Source organism: Epinephelus fuscoguttatus, linkage group LG23, assembly GCF_011397635.1.
Source record: "Epinephelus fuscoguttatus linkage group LG23, E.fuscoguttatus.final_Chr_v1".
Taxonomy (NCBI): domain Eukaryota; kingdom Metazoa; phylum Chordata; class Actinopteri; order Perciformes; family Serranidae; genus Epinephelus; species Epinephelus fuscoguttatus.
Genome location: NC_064774.1, coordinates 2319056 through 2346143, shown reverse-complemented (window position 1 = coordinate 2346143; position 27088 = coordinate 2319056). Strand labels below are relative to the sequence as shown.

At 38.9% G+C, this 27088-nt stretch overlaps 2 protein-coding genes across 2 annotated transcripts in view; one reads left to right on the top strand and one right to left on the bottom strand.

Annotated features, from left to right (window-relative positions):
• LOC125883945 (uncharacterized) overlaps positions 1-6587 on the top strand; it is a 38119-nt gene extending 31532 nt beyond the window's left edge. The window contains exons 24-25 of the mRNA XM_049568609.1: positions 540-676; positions 3395-6587. Coding sequence (XP_049424566.1) covers positions 540-676; positions 3395-3518 — 261 coding nt within the window. The 3' untranslated portion in view covers positions 3519-6587. The remainder of the gene's footprint in view (positions 1-539; positions 677-3394) is intronic.
• Positions 6588-7752: 1165 nt separating this feature from the next.
• Positions 7753-15586, bottom strand: LOC125883977 (myelin-oligodendrocyte glycoprotein-like). The gene is made up of 9 exons (XM_049568669.1): positions 15169-15586; positions 13835-14170; positions 13484-13519; positions 13315-13356; positions 12659-12739; positions 12274-12297; positions 11892-11939; positions 11637-11735; positions 7753-10977 (listed from the first exon to the last, which is right to left on the bottom strand). Exons 1-9 carry the CDS (start codon positions 15221-15223, stop codon positions 10907-10909), a joined length of 792 nt encoding a protein of 263 aa, XP_049424626.1. The 5' UTR covers positions 15224-15586; the 3' UTR covers positions 7753-10906.
• Positions 15587-27088: the final 11502 nt, after the last annotated feature.

Sequence of the window (27088 nt, the reverse complement as noted above, 5' to 3'; positions counted from 1 at the left end):
GGTGTCATTGTTGTGAGGGCTCGTCTTGGGGAGGTCGACTGTACAGCCTAACCCGGCGGGGGAGTGTGATAGCCTGACAAGGCTTCCTTCCCTGGGTCTACCTCCTCTGTGGTAGTATAGGTAAGGTAAAGGAGGTTGTTCGGTTAGTGTGGGGAGCAGTGAGACCTGGCATTAGGGGAGTGTCTCTGGGACGCCAGAGATCACTGTCTAGCCTCCTGGAGGTGTCGTGGGACCAACTAGACGAAACACCGGTGAAAGGAGGTTCCCACCCGATGACCCCAAAGACGTGTTAGTTATCACTGCTCACTGGTCTGTATAGTTAAGCCTTGCCGTAATAGCTTATCGTAGGGCTTAGGAGGTTATTCACTGAGTGCTGATCCCTTTTTTTTTTTTTTTTTTTTTTAAGAGCACAAACTTCTTGTGTTTATTTGAATTTTTAAAAAAAAGTTTGTCTTTTTTTATGATGTATCACATTTTTGGTACACATTTACATCATCATGCCATATTAATATTTTCTGTCTTTACTTCTGATTTGAAAGACATTGGTGGATCCTGAGAAAAAGTTTGTGCCCCCACATCTGATCTGTCCACTCACCAAAAAGATGTTTGTTGATCCAGTGAAAACAAAATTCGGAACAGTGTACGAACGAAAGGCCATCGAAAAATTCCTCAAAACGTAAGTCTGTCTATTTTGGTATTCATTAATGTAATTTTCATCTTTCAGGTATCCTTCAGCATCTGCTGTTGATGTTCCAGGATGAAACATCAACAAAAGCACATGGTTAGGTTTAGGCAAAGCATATGGTTATGTTAGGAAAAAACGTCTGGGTTTGTTGAACCCATCCACCACCTCTCATGGCCACCCTATACTGACTTTCCAGCTCCTTATATTACGTTGTTATCGGCAGTGTTTCAATTTGATGCTTTCCAAAGGTGTATCATACCAACACAACCAATGCATCCAGTTGTGCTATGAATTGAAGCTGTCTGTCCACATATCACACTGCCACATCATGCCATCGCGAAAGGTAGTTTATGGCATTGGTGTGTGGCACTGAAATCATTGCAAAGGCGGTGGTATTGGACAACTTCAGTATGAGAAAAGACTCCAACAACTTGCTGTAGACCCAGCAGTGTCTTCTTAGTTTCACTTTCACCAGATGTCGACAGTCGGAGGACGGTAAGGCACCCTCCCAGCCCCCCGTTTACTGCCATGGGCTGGCACAGACTCTCAATTGTATGAATAGAACCGCATGCGCTTCTGTGTGACCATAGCTGTCCGTTGACATTCAATGCAGCATGTACATCAGAGCCTGACTGCTTTAATTTGATACATAACAGCTGTGATTGCTTAATGAAAGAGGAAATAAACATGAGAAAGACAACTTGGAGCTACAGCAGAAAAGAAGGGAGGAGGAGAGAAACATCTCAGCAACCAAACCTTTGATACAGAGACAGAGTTCACTGACAGAGTCTCTGTCAAGACGGTCATACAAGGAATATACAGGTAAATAGTTGCCTGATGAAATGAATATTTTATTCAAATCAGATCTTCAGCATTGGTTAATGTTACATTTTCAGACTGTAATTGACCATCATATACAAATACTCACACAACTCATGCAGTATAAGACAGTCAGTAAGTCAGTAAAGTAAAATGTTACCCACGTGATTAAAACTGCAACCGTTTCACAATGTTAAGTTCTAGTTCCTGGATGTAACTCCAGTTCTATGAGTATGCATGCCTGTTGCTGGTACTCTCTAATGGTCAAATACCATGTCATTTGAGGAGTCCTTGATAAACAACCTATGCTGTCGTTTAGGTATGATGAGGTGTTGTAAGAATTATATATTGAGGATAGTTCACAATTTTGCTGTTTAGGTCATAATCCTTAAAGGGGCAAAAAGCGAAATCGTTTCACCGCTAGGTTTGCTGTTGTGCACTGCCTATAGACCAAAACAAAGTGTGTCATGAGCCACACCTCCCTCTACCTCTGCTCTCCACCTCCACCCCACTCGCTTCGTCTGTGCAGCCGAGCACCGCAGCACCTCCACGGACTATTACATCCAGACGGTCTCGGTTTCTTCTGCAGGCTCCACTTCACTCAGCTGCCCGATATACCCGCTGCTTCTTCCCACATTAACCTGAATAACAAACCAGGGCTCGGTGCTCCGGTTAGATCCAAACGGAGAGCCGGGGCTAACGTTAGCTGGGAGGCTAGCGGAGGCTAACTGGCTGTGTTAGCAGCTGAGTGAAGTGGAGCCTGAGGAGGAAGCACCGGTTAGCCCCGGTTTCACTAGAGGCAGATTCACTCTCCACAGGGGCGAGGGAATAAAACCTAAACAGCCAACTTAGTTTGGCTTAGTTTAGCAGTTAGTGATGTCTTTCACTCACTCTCAGTCTCTGCTGTGTTTAGCTATTTCCCTGCTTTCCTGTTAGCGTTAGCACTAGTCGGCTGCCACTAACGTCCCTACTCTTCTCCATGAGCCAGAGCCCACCAGGCTCACGGAGAAGAGTAGGGATGCTAGCGTTAGCACTAGTCGGCTGCCACCCTAACATTCCTACTCTTCTCCAGGTTCACGACTCCGGCTCACGGAGAAGAGTAGGAATGTTAGCATTAGCTCCCAGAGTTAGCACTAGAGCTACTACGGCTACTGGAGTAAGTTGCAGCTATGGAGCGCTTCTACCAGCTCTTCTAGTCACTGAGCCTCGCCTCCATCTCAGCAAATATATTGCATTTATTACAGGGACCATCATCATTGAAGTAGGCAGGGGAATAGCTAAACACGGCCCGCCAGGCTGCCCGCCGGGCTACATTTTACAATGCTAATTGCAAATGTTAGCTGGGCTGCCAGGCTACTCACCTAACACAACTGTAACACCTGACCCATTGCTGGGACAGAGCCGCTAATAACTCAAGCTCCGGACATTAACCCATGCTACGATTGTAACATTAGGTTTAATTGAATCGACATAACATGTGCCTAACATTACAGTAACACTAATTAAAACAGACATTTGACTCCACCATTTCACTTCAAAAATACGCGCTGCCATTGCTCACTGGCTGTAGCCTTTTATAGGGAGGGAGGGCCAAGGGCTCCGAGAGGGAGGGGGGGATTCACATGAACGTACATGAACGCGCAGCCAGACCGGCTTGTAAACAAGGGGCTGGAGATCAACACAGAGAGAGGGTGTGTGAGGTCATGCTGTACTCCAGATGAAATTACACCTCTAGTTCTTCACATAGCGATTTTTAATTCCTTCAATCTAGAAATGATGAATTTCGCTTATTGCCCCTTTAAGCTTAAAAGCATTTTAATAATACAGCCCACAAGGTTAAAATCTGTCATGATTCCTTGTATTTTCTAGTAACTGATCATTCTTTTACAGAAGCAAACGTGATCCCATGGGTGATCCAGCAGAACTGCTCACCAAAGCTGATCTCACACCAGCCAATGACATGAAGAAAATGGTGATGGATCATCGTGCTAGACAAATTCAGCAAAAGCTGTAGAGAAAAGTTGGAGCTACAGCTGTGGTGTTTTACATCAGTGTCACAGTAAATGAGACAGGAAACTATGGGAAGTTCATGTTCATTTATCACATGATGATGATTTTAATACATACACGTAGTTATAAACAAGAATGCTAGTTATAACAAACTAATACGACTTTGAACTGCTTTTAGCAAGGATGGATTACTTACTTACTTAATGGACCGACAATAGAAAAGGCGCTCTATATACTATGCAACCATATTAAGTACAATCCCCCTTTCTATTGTATCAAACAGCCTTCTCACACAACAGAAATGGGCTGATTTATACAACTTAAAACTTTAAATGCTCAGGCTAAATACACTTCTTGATATATGTGAAAACAGACTGTTTACAGGTTCCATGGACGCACAAGTCACCCTTGACTTAGGACTAACAACTACTAACACAGGCCATAAACTATAAACTTGGCACTTCTGTCTGAACAGGTGCTCTTAGTGCTGTTGCCAAGCCTACTGTGCTGCTTGGCAGAATACAAGAGGTGCGCCCTCTGCTGGCTACTAATTGGCTACTCAGTCCCCATGGTCTTGAACCAACAAGCAGCCTTTTTAACAAATATTGCACAACTAATTTTTAATTAATTAACATTCAAGGTCAGAAGAGGGATGCTATAATCTGCTTGCTGTCAACTTGCTTAACAGGTCTTTTAAAACATAGATGATGCTTCTGATGCTGTCAGAAATAAACATCTAACACAGCAATAAGCAGGCCTATATTTAATCATTCATGAATGAGTAAACACACAAATGTTCATCATGGTCATGCGTCATGATGTTTCATGTGGAATATAGATACTTTGATCCCTGCAATAAATTAAATTCCTTTTCAAATCTGCAGTGTTTGCAGTGCAGAGCTGTAGTATCATAGCACCTGGTCATCTGTCATCTCTCTCTCTCTCTCTCACTCACTCACTCACTCACTCACTCACACACACACACACACACACACACACACACACACACACACACACACACACACACACACACACACACACACACTCCTGTTCTCTCATCAGGTAAATAGACCTTGGAAATTATGTAAAAAAAATCTCCCAGACAATAAATAATAACATCAAAAACCAAATGGGTAGGGACCAGAGAACGAATGTGCTCTGCTCGTGTACACATCTTCAAATGACTATACAGTGTGTGTTACACCAAAAGTCTGATCATTTAGTGAGGGAGGAAATGTAATGAAAACAAATTAGATACAAATATAGTAATAAAAACAATTACAAACAATGGAATTTGGAAATAAAAGCATACAGTACACAAACATTACAAATTTATAAGCATGCCACCCTATAATACTGAGTCTTATATATTTTTTATTGTCCTCTCTGGTCTGTCTGTATAAGATGACACAGAGGATTCAGAGCTTAAAAAGTGTTCCTGAGATAGCCCTATTGGACAGATTAAGTCCAGTCAAGGGGCAGTACCTGAGACATGATGGTCCAGTGTATCAAAAGCCACACAAATATCAAAATGAGCCTATGAACAATGTCCTGCATCTGAGTTTAAATTTAAAAAAACAAATCAGAATTTTTAAGCACTCAGGAGTATAACTGGTGCATCATTTTTATATCTCATTGTTGAGAATTCTGAATGAAAAGTTGGCGCTTCAATTATTTCATTGAAATCATGGCAGCCATTTTATTTTAACCTTTAAATGCACTTATATAATGCAGATTAAACCATATATTAAAATCATATTGTTTACAAATGTTTCTGAATATAGTACCCCATATACTATTTATCTTAATTTCATGGTATCTTGTGTGTCTTACACATGGAGCCTTCTATTACCTCTTACCAAACAAACAAGTCAGCACAGTCATCACTAATCACAGTCACTTGGGGGACAGGCTCGGAGGGTGAGCACTTTGCTCCCGTGATAACGCTGTCCCACCCATGGAGGTTAATCATTCTAAAATTATTGGTGTGATTTTTGTAGGGGAGTGTATCTGCATCAAAAATAAAAATAAAGCTAAATAATGACTTTTCAGTCTGCATACTTTTTTTTTCTGGGTGTGCTCTGAAATAATTTTTTTACGGTGAAATTCAGCAGTTTAATACACTGGTTGACTCACCATGACACCATTGTATTCATATAAAATAAATACTCTTCTGCCAACCCAGGTTAAAGTAAATTATGTTACATGTCATATTATTAATGCATGTCTTTTTACCCTAAAATAAGGGGTTCCCTTACGGTGCTCCACTGCTGTTCTTTGCTCATTTTTAGGTTGCAGTCGAGGACTAGCGGGGCATGCTTTGGTTGTTTATCAGACAGACTACTCCTGTAGGTTAACGTTAGTGTTGACGTTGCCTCTCCAGCCTCGTAGCTTCAATTCTTCTGCATGTGTGCATGTTTAGTTTATCTCGTGCATGCACATGAGGATGACGAACCCACTCTCATTCCCAGATTTACAAATACCAACATTTTGTCACTCCTTTTGGCGTCACATTGCGAAATACAGCTGAAACACATTGATAGATGTGGTTATTGTTGTGGAACGGCCGTGGTTAGGTTCAGAGAGCAAACCTACATAGTTGAGTTCAGAAAAAAAGATCACATTTTGGGTTAAATTAAGTATGGTTGATATAATGTGATGTAGCCTATGCATCATTTTTGGTTTCACACGGGATACAGACTGTGGTTGACTGGATAAAAGTCTGGTTTAGTCTGACCGACAGTGTCTGGATTTAGACTCTGATATACCTGCTGTCCTCAAAAAGAAAGATTTATACTTTTTGTATACAGGTTAAAAATGTCTCTTTACTCATTGATGTTATTTCTGAACTGAAAATACAATAATGACTCAGCTAAAGACAGTTAAATACATTTTATTGTTGCTTTGCTTCTTTGGTTTCTCTCTGCCTCGCTCTGTTTTTTCTGTGTATTCTATTTTGTAGGTTTCTCATCCACTATGACTTCCTGTCTTAAACTGAGCAAACCACAGACTAAATCATGTGACTGAATTTCACTGCCATTTACGTGACAATACATGTCTGTTAGGACTCTAATGCGCATGTATTGTCACGTAAACACCTGCTTGACTGAGGTCAAAATTCAGGCTACAAGAAGATAAGTAATGTAACTATTTCAGTTACTTCATGTAAGATGTTACTTTTGATTACTTTTCAAACAAATGCTTTAAACTGGGCCTTAACGTCCTAAAAACTAAAGTGCATTGCGGCACGTGTTCTGGTTGTGCCCAAGATGATCCAATTTTCTTATTATTTATAACTTTGTCTGATATCCTCCAACACATGGTAGAACCTGATCCAGTGCTGGCTGTGTTTGGGGCACTGGGAGAGGATAGTGCTCTTAGAGGACTCACTTCCTTTGTGGCAAGGTTAATAAGCACATAGATTAATTCTACTGAAGTACAAACAGGTACAAGCTCCCACTTACACTACATTGATCAAAGATGTTATGCAGCACTTTATACTGGAAAAACTCTATTATACTCGATACTTTGCTAAAATCCTAAATAATAGCTATCATGAGATCATAAAGCAGCTGTGTACCTTTTGGTAACAATAGTTTTATTTGCTGTTCATGTCCTTCTGTTCTTTAAAAATACAGGAACACTTGAATTTGTTACTGTACATCCCACATTTCTAAGTAACAATACAAAGTCTAATAAATAACATAGAGAATAATCTAAATAGTCGTTGATGTTGAGGCTTCTGTCCTCTTTAATGTGTAGTGTGATATTGCCAGCCTTTCCTCCTGTGGGTCAGTTGTGGTGGGTTTGTTCGTTTTCAAAGTAGGTCAGTGTTATCTCTATGAAGTGGAGAGTGGACTTTTTAAACCCACACACCAAGGCCAGGCCAACAGTTGTGCTACATTAATCTGAACTAAAATGTTGTAAATTGACTTTAAGTACAATGAAAACGGGTAAATAGTTAAAAGTATGTGTTTTGACAGCTTTAATTTAAAAATATAATTTATATTTTGTAAAAATCTGGTGAAAGTCACTGTGAACAGAGCGTCTCTATCTTCCCTGGTATATGTCGTTGTATTGCTGTGCAGTTTAAGGTAAATGGGTAATCATGGTGCAGACAGTGGCTTATTGTTGGAAACAAAGAGAAACAAACAATGCATAAATGTGTTCTCTGTCTTGAAGTGTTTTAGTGCTCTCAACTAGATGTGTTAACATTGAATGAGGGCGGAAACATTGGGTTTAATTAGATTTTTTTTTAATTATCAATCACAGTTTCAGCATCTCAGCCTCTTAGTATCCACAGGGCTCATTTATGAAACAGTGTGTCGGATTCATACTAAAAACATATGTACAGACAACAGCCAAATATGACATGCACCAAAAAATATTTGACAGTTTCTCCAACCATCTTGGTTGCCAATTTCCTGCCTCCAAAACACTGGTAAGCATGGGTCAAAGCTTCTCCCATCGTGTCTGTTTTTATAGATCACACGCCTCTTTCAGGCCTCGTTTTGTGCGTACACAGTTGGTGTGTCTCAAATCACATACTTCCATTAGTACACTTCTATGTAGTATATTGTGTGCACTGTGTACTCATTGGTGTAGTGTGCGAAGTTCGACAGGGTAGTGTTGTCTCAAACCAAACATGGCTGTTGTGCACTCACCGGAAATGACGACTGCAAATGAACTAGTTAGCAAACTAGCATTAGCATTCCGTTATCGTTCGCGGTACCAAATCATTAGAGACTGCTAAATGAACCCAACAAACATACTGCTGGCTTATACCCGAGAACAGAAAAAAAACACTTGTATTTGTACAATGCAGCAACGTTCACAGTCGCACAGTCCTCGAACGCTATTTCCAGTGTGAAAAGTGGTCCCTCCCCTTCCGCTATGTAGCCAAGATGGTGACCGTTGAGGGCGAGAAGTGTTGTATAGAACAAAAGGTTGTATAGAAATAATAATAATAATTATAATAATACACTTTATAGACAGCACAGTGCTGAAAACAGAGGAGCACAAGAAAAATTAAAAACACCCATTTAGTGGTAAAATGGTAAAACAATGTGGTAACAGTATAAAAACATGCATCAATACATTATATATACACACACAGCAACTCTGTTACAATGCCGCCCTAAAGTAGAGAGTCTTTGAAAGATTTTTAATCCTCTGGTCGATCAGTATAAGAAGACACTGGACAGATTAAATCCAGTCAAGGACAGGACCTGAGACTCTATCCCTGATATGATTTATAAAATGATGATCCAGTGCATGTAAAAAAGCCACACATGTAAAAAAAAAAAAAAAAAAAAAAACCATACAAACTTTGGCCAGCATCTGTGTTTTCATCAACTATATTACAAAATCACTGTTCACATATCAGGGATTTTAGCAACTAATAGTGTATCTGGCACATTATTTTTATATCTCAGTTGGCACTCATTTGGCTCTAACCCTAACATTATGTTATGCAGATGATCCCAAATAATAAAATGATATTGTTCATAAACTTTTCAGGATATCTTTTAAATTTCATGTTTATCCTTTGTATGTTACATATACGGTATAACCTGCTGTAACCTCTCATAAGATCACCCTTTTTAAACCCAAATCAGTCAGCATATAATCATTATTCACAATCACATGTTTAGGGTCATGACAACATGATTTGTGCACACTCAGAGCTGCTGTCATCAAAACCCTCTAATGACAAAGACAGTGCCACTCTGTATGAAACCTGACACCCATCACGTCACTGTGACTGTGATTTAACATGCACCTGTGTGTCTTCATACGTCAGACAACAGTGCCATCATGAGGTCAAACACCTACTACACTATATTGCATCCATCATAGAGTAAATGAATGATGTAGCACCCTTACCTACATTTAATTAATGAATTCATTAATTAATTAATTTTGCATCTGCATTTAACCTTAACAAGTCATAACCATCTTCTGAATTAATTTTAGAAGGTGAAAGTAGGTTGATTAATCCACTTATTGACTCACCATGACACTATTATGGTCATATAATGTTAATATGGCTCTCTTATGTTGCTCTCCTCCTGTTCTTCGCTCATTTTCAGGTTGTGGTTGACTGCTACCAGGGCGTGCTTTTAGTTGTTTACTTCTCTTGTAATTTAACGTAAGTGTTATCAATACTTTTCTGGCCTTGTGGCTCCGAACCGTAGATAGGAAACCTCTGGTTTCATGAAGCTAACTCAGTTAGCTTTAGCCTGTCTCGTAGCTAGTAACTAGCTTTTACAGTCTGTAATTCTGCAGTGAAGACTGATCGGGAAATGTTATGATAAAGTTGTGTCAAACAGGTGCTTTATTTCTCTTGCGCCGCGAATGCAGAGCACAACTCTTTTTACAATTGTTATACAGGAACCTGAGATTATCAAGTCAATCTCTTGTGACTGCTGTAGCTTTGGAAAGCAGGCGCTTCACTGTGTCTGCGGCACTTGCCTTCCCTGTTACAGCACTTTACTATACACACACAAGAGAGTCTTATAATATATATATTATTTCTTGTAAGAAATGCCACCAGACTACCTCACATATACACGTAACCATTCTCGGAACCCATCGGCTTTATTCAGCGTCTGACTTCTGGCAGACGGCGATACAGCCTCTGGGGGCAGACCCCCGATTTTTTGGCATTCTGGTTTGATTTGGGCGGAGGAGGCGAATTTCCGTTTCCGACTTCCGTTTATATACGTATAAGTAAATATGCTGAACCATTGCGATGGATTCAGAGTTTGCAGTGACACCAATTATGTTCTGCCTCGTTAGTTCACCACACGGTCCGTTTAACCTGGCAACAACTGCAGCCGGCTCAAACGTGATTGATCAATATCACGCGGACTACAAACAGCCTACAACCGGAAACCAGGGCTCTTCCACTCTTCATCCGGAGGCAAGATCTCCAGGGTTTGCCTACAGACTAACACGTAACCTGTCTTAAAGGGGAAATGAGAACCGTGCAAGTTTTCCCCTTGTATCAATCAGCAAAGAGTCGTAGCATGAAGTGTGTGAATTAATTTACTTTATATTGCACGTTCTGGGACGTGACTGTTATGCATGCACACATCACAGTGTTTGTAGTGGACCGATATATTGTGCAGCGCTGAGCCGGGTCTTTAACTGGAGGCACCCGATAGAAAATATTTGTATAGAATAACAGTTATTTTTTGAGGTAAGTGGGTAATCTCTATAAAGTGAAATCTGCATATGTATGCAGAATCTTTGGGCAACAGAAGCTTATTGTTTTCACACTGATAGCTGATGGGTTTCAAGATTGGTAGCTGGGTCAAAAAAACAAAAGCTATACTAATACGTACTAATAAGTCGTCGTGTCACTGTTGTTTCCCATGTTCTTCAGACTCATTGTCCTGGTTCTTCCCCTTGGTTGTTTTGTTTGTTGTGTCCTCTCCTGTATGGACTGACACTCGTACCTATAGGACACAAAACAGTTTAGAGATTAGGTTTAGGTTAAAGCTTAGCTAATGAGTTTGCTAATTGACCTTAAATAACTATGGTAATGAACAAAATGCCAAGAGGAAGTTAAACATTAGCAGTTAGCTTGCCAGCTGTAGCGAGTCACTAATGAGCTCTGTGAGTATAATCACTACACCACCAGGTTTCCAAAACCCAATATTTGCAAAAATGCACAAATGTATTTGCTGCACTGTTATTGACATCACTAAGTAGTAGCCTTCAGCGATATCATAGTATTACATTACACCAGGGTATTTAGAAATCCTGACCACACGATTTCCAATTCTGTCAAAAATACAGACGTTCATCTTTGTATTGAACTGATATGGAGGGGCTGTTTTGCGCCACCAGAGGTCAGTCTCTGGTGGAACAGGCAACTGAGCTGACAAACATTGCAACATGTGGAGTTACTGAGTCATAGATGGTAGACTGTTCATGATTTTACAGTCATATGAATGTTGATAAAGGTAAAACTGTGCTGGCTGAACAAACTCAGGAACCCTCCAGCAGACGGAGCTTTAACACATGACTTCAACAGTGTGGAATGAAGGATGTTACATATGCATGTGAGCCTACGTCCTACAATACAGTAAATACAGAACTTGTTTTTACTTACCATCATCATGATTTGGCCCTGGCACAGGCTGTGCTTCTGGCTCTGGCTCTGGCTCTGCCTCTGGCTCTGCCTCTGGCTCTGGCTCTGGACCCACCATGTCTGTGGAAAAGAATGAAATAAAATATTAGAATACATGTTAAAATTCTGAAAAGGAAGAGTAGCTGTTATCATCTTACATTAACTGCTGCTCTTCCTTTGGGTCAGAACATTGTGCTGCTGTCGTGCTGGTGACACCTAATGTCGACATTTACTTACCAGAATCTCTCTGATTTTCTCCGTTCCTTTCCCTCAGTGGTTCCAGCTCTGAAAATTTGTATTAAATTATAATTGTGTAAATTGCATTTAAGAGCTAAATACTTTTAAGATGTAACAAATATATAACTTCAGTATCTGTTTATATGAAGTGTTGACATGGCTGCTAGATGTACAGCTGAAATCTTATTGATGAAAAACATTAATCACTTAATTATCCCTGATGATCACAGCCAGACAGTGGTCTGCAAATGTGTCTCATTCTTTTCTTTAAAATGTGTTATGATTATGGATGAACATATTTGAGAAACTGTGTGAATGAGGGATGAATGACAGGAGTTATATCTGCATGTTCATTATAAGATACAGTCCTTTAGTTACTTACCGTTATCTCTATTTGGCACAGCATCTATGGGAGAAATGTAAAAAAGTAAAAGTGTTATAATGTGCTCTAATCACAGGTGAATATAACCGATCTTGAATAATTCAATAAACATGTGCAACATTGTGAATATAGCATGCAATTCTAACAAACACTGTTTATTCTAATATGGATCAGTTTTGACCCCATTATGGTTTTATTGATCAAGTGTTCGATTATAGGCTTACATTTTTTGAAGTCGTTCTTCTGGCAATAGTGACAAATCACAAAAATCTGTCACACTGTGTATATGGGCATTTCACTGTTGTTTTAAGACAGGTTTAAACATTGTGAACCTATTCTTTTAATTGGGGGTAAAAAAAGAAGAGAGGAGAAGTTTTTGACTTACTGTTATTTCTACATTTCCACCATATCGAAAAGACAAAAATGGCAATGACAGGGATGACCAAAGCAATGAAGCCTAAGTTTCCTGAAAGAACAGAGGAAGTGTGTCAAGATTTGTTTTTTACTGTGAGATTCCAAGATAACACCGGTTCATTCATTTCTCACACACCCTTCTCCTGCCTATCACAATTCATACTCTGTCCCACCAAAACTGTCCATTAGAATATCTTTAATTGCAGCATTACTGTTTAGAGCAGGGCTATTCAGTTACAAATTATATTGGGCTGAATTTCCTAGCCTAAAGCCTATTCAAAGCCTTTTTTTAATTTTTAGCTTTCAATAATGACAAATTTTAGACAAACACAAATTAATGTCATAAAAAATAGCAGTGCTTGACCTGACCTCCAGAGCAGACTGTCCTATAACGTACAAGTCAGGACAGCAAAAGCAGTATAACACAGGATGAACCCATTTATCATCTCAAACCACAATGATGAAGAAACACTGTCCAAGCTCAACAAGCTCAACAACCCTCCAGCAGACGGAGCTTTAACAGCTGGCTTCAACAGTTTCTTGTAGGAATGAAGGACACATGATGCAAGTGTTGCATCTGCATGTACATCACAGGGGACAGCATAGACAGAACTTGTTTTTACCTACCCCAAAACGTTGTTAGCTCTGGCTTTGTTTCTGGTTCTGGCTCTGTGAAGAAACATGAAATAAAATGTAAAAAAAAAAAATATGTGATAAAATTCAGACCCAAAGAAAGAGCAGCTGTTACGCTGGTGACAGCTAATGAAGATAAAATTAACTCAAGATATTTACTTACCAGGTTTATTCCATTCTTCTGTGTTACTCTTGTTTTCTGTTAAGTTGTAATTGCGTAATAGTAGTCCATACCCGGGGATGTGTTATGTATAGAGGAATAAGAAATCAAAAACAGTATATTAGAGGAGATGCAAAATCAGAGCACTGTAAATGCACTGTGTAATAAATATTAATGTAAGACAAAGAATGCACACTGTATTTAGAAACACGCTTTATGGTAAAACACATGGAGCATAGTTTTGGCTGACGGCACGGAGGCACGCAATATATCCTTCTAAATCCTGCACACTGGAGCTTTATCATGTGACAGATATTGGTTTTCACTTGTCTCATCGTGGTTAGAAATACTCACCAACACTGAGGAGAATGTTGCATTGTGGGTCCTGACTTGAATCGACACGGCAAGTGTAATTTCCCTCATCCCGTTCATTTACTTTGCTCAGTTTTAGTGAAATATTTCCTTTGGCCATTTCATCATGGAAGAGAGCTGTTCTGCCTTTAAAATGCTGATCCTGATCAGTTAGGTCATCCTTCTCGTTTCGATAGAGGTGCACATCTTTGTCATTGCGAGTCCACTCCACTTTTTGAGTCTTCTTGTCATATGGGGTTTCCAGTTGGCATGGCAGAATGGCGTCATCACCAACTTCCACTTTAACTGTTTTATGTGAGCCAGGCACACCAGAGTCTCCTGAGGAAACAAATATTGCATTAAGCCCTACTGTTGTAATATTACAGAACACTTTGTTTCTCAATACTGAGTAAAACAGACAGCTGAGCAGCTGGACAGCTGGTCCTTTATGACAGTACACAGGCCTCCATACAGAAAAATATTCAAATGTAGCACAAATTTTAACCAAATCTCCTGAAAATCAGGAAAATACAAAATTCACTACAACAAAATTCAATAAACAAAAACTAATTTGCCTCTCAGACATGGCAGCAGCATGAGACACAAAAGAGCACACATATACAAAGAAACAGCAATAAGATACACTATAAAAAAAAAAGCTGGCAAAAGACACAAAATTAAAAACCACCACAAAATCTGCCTGTCTTGCTTCTATGTAGGAGAGATGGGGGGGTGGGGGGGCTTGGCAAATCTGTGCCCAGGGCCCCATTGTCTCAACATCTGCCCATGTTGTTAGCAAGAACAGCACAGCGCAGCATGAGAGTCAAGACATCATGCAGCAAGTTTGGAAAATAATTATCAGCATTATCCTGCTGTGGTTACGCAAACACAGTTGAGCCAGTTAATGTTACAGCAGCAGCCAGATTTGTGTTCAGTGTCTCAAACCAACACTCGGGTTTGGAGATTAAAATACACCATGAAGCCGATTCCACAAACCAATAAGTCAAAGTCCTCCTGAAGCTGACATTTAAATTACTAATGTACATTGGAAACTGATTTCGGCGTTTGTTATCACTAGAATTAAAACACACCACAATATTTCGATCCAAGTTGCTTCTCTCATCATCAAGAAACTGCAAACACACTACATGAGAGTGCGCAAAGTTAGCTGAGCCTGTCTATTACGGCCTAATTTAACGCATCTTAACATAATGTGTGTCAAATGGTCCGAACTGAATAAAGACTCATCAGCTGAGTAAAGGTTATCAGTAAGTGAAGGGCCTGTGGTTTGCTGTAATGGCGTTTACCTGTTCGCTCGACAAGTCAGAGAAACTTACCTGTAGCGCTCGCCACAGCGAGACAGGACAGCGGAATAAGATGCATTAAGTTCATGGTCGCTGGATGAAGAACGGACAGATCAGTTGAAGATGATTTGACGCGTTATGACGGGTTAAAAACAGGATGAAACATTCGTTCGTCTGTAGGGCGTCGTCTCACCGTTTATTACTTTCACTTCGGCATTTCATAATTCAGGAAGTGGCTTTAACAAACATTTACATATTTAATTTTATTATTGTATTATCTGACGCTATCATACACAGACTGTCCAACAACTGCATTTTCTTTTTTTTCTGATTCACATTCTTTAAAAAAAACTGTCAGCTGTAATTAACTCAGTAATGAAGGAGACATCTGCAGGCCAATCATTAAATATTGCAATATTTTCAGTGTACGACTTTATTTCCACAAACACCTCTTGAATGCAATTATTTATTCAACATACAATGCTGTACATATATCATATGTTTGCTCTTATTCTTGCTTTATTCTGCTGATGCATGTGTAGTTAAGATTTCACACTTACAGCCTCGGCACAGTGGCAATATATATTTTATTTTTATTATTTTTAATATCTTAAGTACTGGTGTCACACACTGCAGCATAATGGACATTTTATTTTTATTTTTAATGCACATCTTTATTTCTACTGATTTTATTGCTTTATATTCACACATCTATGTTATACTCTTATTCTTACTTCTTATAATGCTCTATTCTCTGCATCGGTGCGACTGTAACAATCCACAGTTTCCCCTCAGAGATCAATTAAGTATTTCTGATTCTGATTTTGATTCTAAAGTGTTTCATTGATTCTAAACAGTCAGAAAAACAGCCTGTTTTCAGCTTTGTGACGACGACTTTTTAAACTGATCCAAGAGGGTTTTTAATAGGTTGATTTAGTTTAAGAAGATGGAGAATTTTCTCAATTCATAATTCTCTTCTCTTTTTCTAGAGCTAGAAATGTGTGGGGCATACTGGCACAGGCCACCACCAGGGATGTCTGGACAATGCCACAGGTTTTTTTTTTTTTTTTTTTTGCTGCACTTGTGCTACATGCACATAGTGCAAAAAGGTTAATCAAAATCAAAAATTTAGCATTTAACATGTAGCTCCAGCAGTGTTATTTACCTTCTTGCACGTGGCGTTCAGTTTGTCGGTAAAACAAGAAGACAGCTAGATTCAGGATCAACAAACAAAGGTGCCATTCACCGTGCTGATGCTCAGTCAGCTGCTGACAGACACTTTTCAGATGGTAATCGTTCTATATCAGATTTGGCATTCTGTGGCACTGACATGATGGAAGTGAGTCGCTGTGGGGTCAAACAGACTAAATTCTGCTCCAATGTGAGCGCAGATACACTTACCTGATACCACCACATCCCAGTGGTTTAAATGAGGAATATGACATGACCTGTTTGAGACTTTGCTTTGTAGTGCTTGCTAATGGACTTGTAATAATGTGGCCTGTTGGTAATTTTCTTCATGTGTGCTTAATCAAGCTGCTGGTGACTGCCTAGGTGCACCTAAGAGTGACTTCTGTATATGATGAACCAGGTATGCATGCCTCATTCTGTAAGTGTAGGTCCAACATGGACTGAAACATGCACTTTTTGCACTCTACGCACATTTGCACAATTTTTCACTGTCTGTGCAGCAAGCCCAGTTCTAGGCAGGGATATAAGAGGGGGCAGTTATAAATGTGAAGGGGGCATCATGCTCCAGCACATTTTTATCATAGGTAGAGCTGACAAATAAAGCTCACTCACTCACTCACTCACTCACTCACTCACTCGCAGGATGTGGGGACACTGTGTGAGTGCCCTATAGAGGGTGTCAAAGCACCGTGGTCTCAAATGTGCTCGCCGCTTGTTTTTTGTTGTTGATAACTGTGTTTTCTACATGGAATTGGATTGTTGTTAGCTGTGTGTCCAACCCCCAACCTAAAGAAATGGATTGCACTTTGTCAGGCCTCTACCCTAAGACCTGTCCAACTTGGGTGTCCCACCTGAAGACTAAGCCCCTGCTGGTATAGCTCTTAGGGTCACTGAGGCACGCAAACCCCCTGACCACAATAAGGTGGCAATCCCTCAGGGAGGAGAACTGAAAAATAAAATAAACAAAAAATAAACTAAAAATTAAGAAAAAATAAAATAAAAATATCCTTCATCCAGGCACAACCAACATCTTAACATTTATCTTATTGGATGGCCATTAGGCATCTAGACATATGAAATACATTTGAACCTAATAATTACAATAACCTCACTATAGCCAGTATTCACCAAAGCTAGTCTTATATAAAAAAAAAAACTTATCAAACAAACAGAACTAACAAACACAACAGATATAGGCTAGAGCAGAACATTTTATATTTTTTTTGTTTTGGTTTGGGGTTTATTTTTTGTCAGGCACCCCATGTACAAGGCTGTCGCCGCAGCGATTCCAGCCTGTGGCCCTTTGCTGCATGTCTCTCCCTCTCTCTCTCCCCCTTTCACACTTCACTATCCTATCAATTAAAGGCTGAAAATGCCCTAAAAATATCTCACAAAAAAAAAAATCGCTGTGATTATCAAAAAACAGCGTGCAGAACTAGAGGCTGGGCGGGGCTTTATGTAGGGGTCTGGCACACACAGGGCATTTGTCCTCAGTAAGTGACATGCAGCAGGCACTCATCTCTCGCTGTGCTTGTGTGATTGAAGAAACGTTCGCACTGACAGGCTCACACTGCTATATTTACTTTTGTTTTTTGTTGTTATCTATATATTAAGTATCTCACGACACGAGACACTACGACGAGTTTAACGGAGCTTCACTTTACTGCTGCATTCTCACTGAGACTGAGAAATCTGATGCAGATGCATCTTGGCTCATTTGCATACTAAACAGTGATTGGGTGTTTACTGGGGGGAGGGTCTCTGCCGACTGCAGACAGTAGATCACACACAGCCGGCACACAGTAGTGATGGGATTTCTCGTTCACTTTGAAGAGCCGGTTCAAAGATGCAGTTCGTTCGTTCAGTCGTTCAGGGGTTATTGCTGTGTGTGTGTGTGTGTGTGTGTGTGTGTGTGTGTGTGTGTGTGTGTGTGTGTGTGTGTGTGTGTGTGTGTGTGCTCTTACCAACATATCTAACAGTGGCCTTCCACGTCGTTACACACTCACAAACAGTGGACTTGACGGCCAACAGGGGACAATTTTTAAGTCCCCTTTTGGTCATGCTTTAAATCATGATAAAATCATGTCTAAACCCCTCTGTTAAATTTTTTTTAACTTCTGCCAAGAGGGGACCTGAAGGTGTGTGAGTGTTTAAGCGCATACTCAGCAGTGCCTCTGCTGGCTGGAGCCGGGATTTTAACGCCTCAGTCACACACGTCGCTTTTTAACACTCCCCATAGTGTGAATGGCTTGCAGCCACAGAAAGTCTATTAGTATGTAAATGGACTATTAAACTGGCAACTTGGTGAAGCAACTAGTCCCCTGAAACATGATTTTTTACATTATGTTTTTGTAACAAAATATAAAGGCTAAGCTTTGGTGGAAGTTTTATGCTCAACACTATTAAAATAAAGGGCTACCCAAAAGGCAGCACAATATTTATGAATCTAAAAAGGATGAAAAATAGAAAAAACAAAACAAAACAAAAAAACAACAAAAAACAATTATGTATGAAATGGCCAGTAGTAATCCTTTCATTTCACTTTTAATTAATAACTAAAAACTAATTTGACATCACACTTTGACTAGACCTGTGAAGTTTAGTCCAAAAATATTCACCTGACCTCATTTTCACAGGCACTCAATGTCAATAATTTTTCAATACAATTGTACACCACTTTACATTATTTTCAATAATCACTAACTATTCAGTGGTAGAAAATTAAAAACTAAAAAAGAATGTGATGTAATTTTGTGCTCACTCTACACACATATGATTATACTTTATGAAACAACACAAGTCCACTATTTGCTGGCAAAGAATGACACAAGTTCCTCTTGGATAGCATAGAGCGATAATCACACTCCAGCATGGATGAATTAATGAAATTAGTCAAATTAGTAATACTTATGAGAAAGATATAAAAATCTCTACATAATAGCCTCTTGAACCATGATATGTTTTAATTTTGTAACAAATCATGAAGGCCCAACTTTGGTGAATTTGTTTACTAACTAATTTCAAGGAACACAAAGAAACACACAAACACAAAGGAAAAAACAACCACAATAGTCATAGAAATAAAATAGCCATGCTTCAGACTTATTATCAGACTTTTAGTGGACATCAGAGTGGACATTTAAAACTTGTCAGTCAAAAAGGAAAGCCCTCCTCTTCCTAGTTTTCCCAAGCACTGGATGTCAATCAGCTCAATTTTTGAAAGTGACTTTGTGCTGACCTACAACCATAGGATAACAGAATAAATACTAAAAAATCAAAAGAAAGGAAAGTTTTTTTAAAAGCAGTATTTATAAGAATACACTTTGTTTTGTATATTATTACTTTATGAAACAACAGGTCCACAACAAGTCCACTATTTGCTGGCACAGAATGACACAAGTTCCTCTTGGATAGCATAGAGCGACAATCATACTCCAGCATGGATGAATTAAAAGTCAAGTCAAATTAACAATACTTATAATACCCTCTTGAACCATGATATGTTTTATTTTTGTAGCAAATCATGAAGGCCCAACTTTGGTGAATATCCTTTACTAGCTAATTTCAAGCTTTAGACTATATTAAACTGAAGGGCCATCCAGAGAGCAGCAGAATAATAATCAGAATAAAGAAAACAACTAGTATAACTTTTATCAGACTTTAAGTGGGCATCAGAGTGGTCATATAAAACTTTTCAGTCAAAAAGGAAAACCTTCCTCTTCCTACTTTTCACAAGCACTGGATGTCAATTAGGTCATTTTTTGAAAGTGACTTTGTGCTTGATGGACTGGGGGCTCATCCTACTCTCCAATGTGCTATGTGTGAGCTCAGTCCTGCGTGTTCTTTAATGAAGCAATAGGAGAAGATATTCGGTCTCAGTTAATGTAGTTTATTAAGCAGTAAAGGAATAAAATTACAGAGCTCTGGGTCTCAACTTCAAGTCCCTGACGAACAACAAAGGTGTGTCAGTTCACGAAGTCTGACCTCCTGTCCTTTCCCTGACCCAGTATATTTGAGCGTAACAGAGTGTCATTGTGCACGCAAGGCGTTGTCCTCTTCTCATTGGCAGTTCCACTTCCTCCTTCACCACACCACGCCCCTGCCTCGTGTTAATCTGACTCCTTCCCGCTGACAGTGGGGGCGTGGTTCCTGTTTTGAAAGACAAGAGAACAACACAACTCCCTACACGTGCTGTACCTTACTATCTGTACATCACTTTCTATTATTTTTACCATATATGAAACTAATTATCTAAGCATTGCGGTATGTGCTCCTCAGATTTCATGTCTCTTCCTCTCCTGTACTTCTCCGCTTCTGCAAAGCAAACACATTCAGATCAGCTGAAATCATCTTAGTATTCTCATTGTTCACACATCTAAAACTTATATAGTGAAACACAACTGATAGTAAAATGCATAAAATCATTCTATTCCCAACATGCTTAACCCAAATCTATAGGATAATAGAATAAGTACTTAAAAATCTGAAGAAAGGGAGACTTAAAAAAAAGCTGTATTTATAGGAATACACTTTGATTTGTATTTGTATGTTTGTATTTGTATGAATTGTGTATACAATGAATTTTCTTGAAAATACACATTATGTAGAAATCTTGCATTGCATGAATCTATCTTGAAGAGAAAAACTAATCTATTTGGGTATGAATCACAGATCCCATACTGTAGTCAAAAATGTGATATTTACACTAACTGCTAATGCCTCTCTCAGATCCATCATAAAAAGACCTCATAGGGTGCTGAAATATTCAGTGTCTTGATGGAGTTAACCTTAATCCTCTCTCGGAATCAAAACAATAGGATGCAGACCTTTAAAGAAGACTTCATTTATGGAATCTTGTTTTGAAGTTTGACTCTATAACAAAAAAGATAGATTTTATATATTGACTCAAGTCCCCTTTTTGCTTGTACAAAATGACACAAGTCCCCGCTTAATATGATGCAGCGACATACACACTTCTTCATGGATGTGAATAAAGTGTCTGGCTCCTGTGAACAATATTGAAGTTAAAATGAATGACTTAAGATGTAAGATTTGCAGGAAATGTCACCCAAGCCTGCATGACCATGCAAGTTCAAGTAGACCACAGACATTACATCAAATATCAACCTGGAAAACTTAGGTCTCTCATGTTGATAAAAGTCAACTCTTATGCTCGAAATGACACTGACTTACAAAAATTACTGCTTAAAAGTTTTTATCTTACAATGTATCTAATACAAAGGATGGAAAAATATTATTGCAGCATGTCAGTAGAAGAAAAACAAAGTTCATTTTCTTAATTGAAGGACCGTGTCAATTAAATTGTGTTGTGCTTGAAATAATGAAATGGGCACTGAAATATTCAGTGTCTTGATGGAGTTAACCTTAATCCTCTCTCAGAAACAAAACAACAGGATGCAGACCTTTAAAGAAGACTTCATTTATGGAATCTTGTTTTGAAGTTTGACTCTATAACAAAAAAAAAGGTAGATTTTATATATTGACTCAAGTCCCCTTTTTGCTTGTACAAAATGACACAGGTCCCCGCTTGAATATGATGCAGCGACATACACACTCCTTCATGGATGTGAATAAAGTGTCTGGCTCCTGTGAACATTATTGAAGTTAAAATGAATGATTTAAGATGTAAGATTTGCAGGAAATGTCACCCAAGCCTGCATGACCAAACAAAAAAGATAGATTTTATGTTTTTAGGTGTTTTGAGGAAATGAAGAGGAGACACACCAAAGGGAGGGATGTATCGATACACTAATACTGCATAGATTTTTTTTTTTCCGATTCACGTTCATTTTTTTTTTTTTACAGATAAAGGCTGTCTGAAGTGATGCACTCACATCTTACATTAAAGTCTGATGCATGAGTGAATCTTTACACTCTATTGACATTGACTGACAACAGTTACTTCTGATATCTTAGCGTATCTACTACCAAGGACAAGGAAATATTGTTGCAGTCTGTCATTATAAGAAACACAAACTTAATTTTCTAAATTCAGGCACTGTGTCATTTAACTTGTCTTGTGTTTGTGTTATGGTAATGATGAGCATTGAAAGGTTCAGTGTCTGTCATGATGGAGTTAACCATTGTATAGATGGACTGAAGTCCTCTTTGTTTGAACAAAACGACACAGGTCCACTGTTGAATAATATCGAGCGATATTCACACTCCTCATGGATCTAGATCTGAAATATAACAGAGATGATTTTGTTTTATTTTTAAATATATTTTTGGGGCATTTATGCCTTTAATGCACAGGACAGGTAAGTATGAAAAGGGGAGAGAGAGAGGGGATGACATGCAGCAAAGGGGCACAAGCTGGATTTGAACCCGGGCCGCTGCGACAACAGCCTTGTACATGGGGCGCCTGCTCTACCACTAAGCCACCGACACCCCAACAGAGATGAATTTTATGAACATACTCCAAATTATCAGATATTTAAGTATATGTGTTTAATACCTAGCTGTCTACAGGTTTGATAGGCTACATTATGCTGTCAGAGAAAATGATGTTTTGCCATGGGAATATGGAAAATGTTTGGTCTTGTTTGCTATGAGCAAAATTTGCTAAAGTTTTTTTGTAATTAATTAATCAATTAATTGATCATTAATGCTACCAGTGTTCAATTGAGGAAAGTGCTTAAAATTGTCAACCCTAGTCAATAGCCTGCTACAGTGCATCTATGCATGTAGACTCTTTATTATATATTTACATTTATGATTACACATTTCATCCAGTAACATTCACACACTGCTTTTTAGGAAGTTACACATGTTTTAATTTCAGTTGATGATGTGAACATAAAACTGCCTCTGATCAGTGAATGGACTGGGGGGTAGTAAATCTGTGACACTGAAACTCTGAAAAACAGTATCAGACCTGGATTGTCTGTGGGGGATGGTCTCCTGTTGTGAACGATGGTCGTTAGAGTCTTTTCACCTTGGGCTTCAGGTTTGTTAGCTAAAATATTATTTATTCTCAGTTGCTCATTTGATGCTCAACAATGGGTATACTTCAAAGTGCTTTGGCCTTAAAACACTAGCCTCTCATAGACAAGATGTTGTTTCTGATTCAGAGTGACTAAGACATAGGCGATCAGGTGCATAAGGTGTCTTAGTTTAAGATATTGTCTAGGTGCTGGAAATTTAAGTCTCCAAACTTTGAAGACTTGGTTGACTTTAAAATGGTACAAATCATGTATGGAGCAGAAAAGAAAAAATAAAACAATCAAACAAACAAAACCAATCACAGTTATTACATGGAAGCTTCAGGCCAAATCTAAAGTGTCTGTCCAAAAAAATGTATACACAGAAAGTCTCGAGTGCATATCCATATTAAATTCATCATTATATATTTGATCCTCACCACTGAGATGAGTAAATATATATACTTAAAATTTAAAACACCATTGTTGTGAGGAACTGAAAACATGTAGAACATTCCGTTTGTTTAAACAAAGGTTTAAAATAACATGCTGCATGGGTCGCCGGTGGCTTGGTGGTGGAGCAGGCGCCCCATGTGCAGGGCTGTTGCCACAGCGGTCTGGGTTCGACTCCAGCCTGTGGCCCTTTGCTGCGTGTCACTCCATTTCTCTCTCCCCTTCACACTTGTCTGTCCTATACATTAAAGGCTAAAAAGCCCAAAAATATCTTAAAAAAATAACATGCTGCATAAATATGACAATAGATGATGAGAGAGTAACATTGGCATAGTGAGGGAAAGGGTACAGAAACTGCCAGGATGTATAGTGTCTTTTGTTTGTTATAGTTTTCAGTCACGTGACATGCGTGGTGACCTGGAGGGCAAAACAATGGGCCAACATAGCGGCTCAAACTGGAGTCTCCGTGAGGCACGCAGCTCAAGCCAGTACAATTTCCTTATGTTTCAAGCCACAAATATTTGAAGAAGGGCTGTGGCATATCATACCATCCACGATAACCATGGTATAAATTTTTATTTCATAGAAAAGCTAAATGGAATTTTAAAAAAGGCATGGACAAAAAAATTTCTCAACTTACACTGCTGCCAGGATGAAAGCATACAAAAGTATGGACAGTCATATGTATTTTCCTGGATGGATCAATTGTGCTGCTGTTTGGGAGTCAAAGGACAAGAAATTCTTCAGTGTTAAAGCAAAGGGAGTAAATTAATTAATGTTAGCTATCTAACAGTAATCCAAGAATTATAGTTAATTTTAGAGACAGCTGCCACTGTTTGCCCTCCAGAGACAACATGGTATGTTTAATGGCACAAATCCACAATCTAGTCTTTCCTGAGTTTTCTTTGTTAGGCAGGATTCTGTAGAAACAGATTGAGACTGTTTCATAAGCAATTGAAAACTCCTTGTAGTTGTAAAATATCCATAAAGGTAGAAGTTTGCAAAATCAGTACTCAAGCTAGTTTTTGAAGCTTACATGCTCCAATAAATACATTTAGTTATTTATATGCTACGTCAATATATATTATTACTATGTTTTCATTTTGCAGATCATTCAAGTTACACATGTTGTAATTTCAGTTGATGATGTGAACATAAAACTGCCTCTGATGAGTGAATGGACTGGTGGGTGCTATTCTGTGACACTGAATCTCTGACAATCAGTATCAGACCTGGATTGTCTGCGTGTGGGGATGGTCTCCTGTTGTGAACGATGGTCGTTAGAGTCTTTTCACCTTGGCCTTCAAGTTTGTTAGCTAAAATATTATTTATTCTCAGTTGCTCATTTGATGCTCAACAATGGGTATACGTCAAAGCGCTTTGGCCTTAAAACATGTTTGGACTTGTGTTGTTGCTGTGTGCACTGCGGAACACATTGCTATATCAGTGATATTGGAAGATGACACTTTTATGAAGTAAAATTTATACCAGGGTTATCATGGATGGTATGATATGCCACAGCCCTTCTTCAAATATTTGTGGCTTGAAACATAAGGAAATTGTACTGGCTTGAGCTGCGTGCCTCACGGGACTCCAGTTTGAGCCGCCATGTTGGCCCATTATTTTGCCTAAATGGAATTTTAAAAAAGGCATGGACAAAAAAATCCCTCAACTTACACTGCTGCCAGGATGAAAGCGTACAAAAGTATGGACAGTCATACGTATTTTCCTGGATGGATCAATTGTGCTGCTGTTTGGGAGTCAAAGGACAAGAAATTCTTCAGTGTTAAAGCAAAGGAGTACTAATTAATTAATGTTAGCTATCTATCAGTAATCCAAGAATTATAGTTAATTTTAGAGACAGCTGCCACTGTTTGCCCTCCAGAGACAACATGGTATGTTTAATGGCATAAATCCACAATCTAGTCTTTCCTGAGTTTTCTTTGTTAGGCGGATTCTGTAGAAACACATTGAGACTGTTTCATAAGCAACTGAAAACTCCTTGTAGTTGTAAAATATCCATAAAGGTAGAAGTTTGCAAAATCAGTACTCAAGCTAGTTTTTGAAGCTTACATGCTCCAATAAATACATTTAGTTATTTATATGCTACGTCAATATATATTATTACTATGTTTTCATTTTGCAGATCATTCAAGTTACACATGTTGTAATTTCAGTTGATGATGTGAACATATAAACTGCCTCTGATGAGTGAATGGACTGGTGGGTGCTATTCTGTGACACTGAATCTCTGACAATCAGTATCAGACCTGGATTGTCTGGTGTGTGGGGATGGTCTCCTGTTGTGAACGATGGTCGTTAGAGTCTTTTCACCTTGGCCTTCAAGTTTGTTAGCTAAAATATTATTTATTCTCAGTTGCTCATTTGATGCTCAACAATGGGTATACTTCAAAGCGCTTTGGCCTTAAAACATGTTTGGACTTGTGTTGTTGCTGTGTGCACGGAACACATTGCTATATCAGTGATATTGGAAGATGACACTTTTATGAAGTAAAATTTATACCAGGGTTATCATGGATGGTATGATATGCCACAGCCCTTCTTCAAATATTTGTGGCTTGAAACATAAGGAAATTGTACTGGCTTGAGCTGCGTGCCTATGGAGACTCCAGTTTGAGCCGCCATGTTGGCCCATTGTTTTGCCCTCCAGGTCACCATGCATGTCACATGACTGAAAACTATGACAAACAAAAGACACTATACATCCTGGCAGTTCCTGTACCCTTTCCCTCACTATGCCAATGTTACTCTCTCATCATCTATTGTCATATTTATGCAGCATGTTATTTTTAAACCTTTGTTTAAACAAACAGAATGTTCTACATGTTTTCAGTTCCTCACAACAATGGTGTTTTAAATTTTAAATATATATACTTTCTCATCTCAGTGGTGAGGATCAAATATATAATGATGAATTTAATATGGATATGCACTAGAAAATTTCTGTGTATAAAATTTTTTTGGACAGACACTTTAGATTTGGCCTGAAGCTTCCATGTAATAACTGTGATTGGTTTTGTTTGTTTGATTGTTTTATTTTTTTCTTTTCTGCTCCATACATGATTTGTACCATTTTAAAGTCAACCAAGTCTTCAAAGTTTGGAGACTTAAATTTCCAACCTGAAGCCCAGGGTGAAAGGAGATAGCAGCACACAAATGTGGTGAGCTCACCCGTGTTTGAGACAACGTCCGTGGGCTTTATCCATAAAAAGACCAGCAGAATTCTCAGCAGAACTCCACAGTCCATCCTCGTAGTCCACCACGAGCTATGAATGAGCTGCAACTTTTCTGCAGCTGCGCAACCTTCCCTGTTGCGGGCGGCACTTCACTCTGTGATGTGAGTC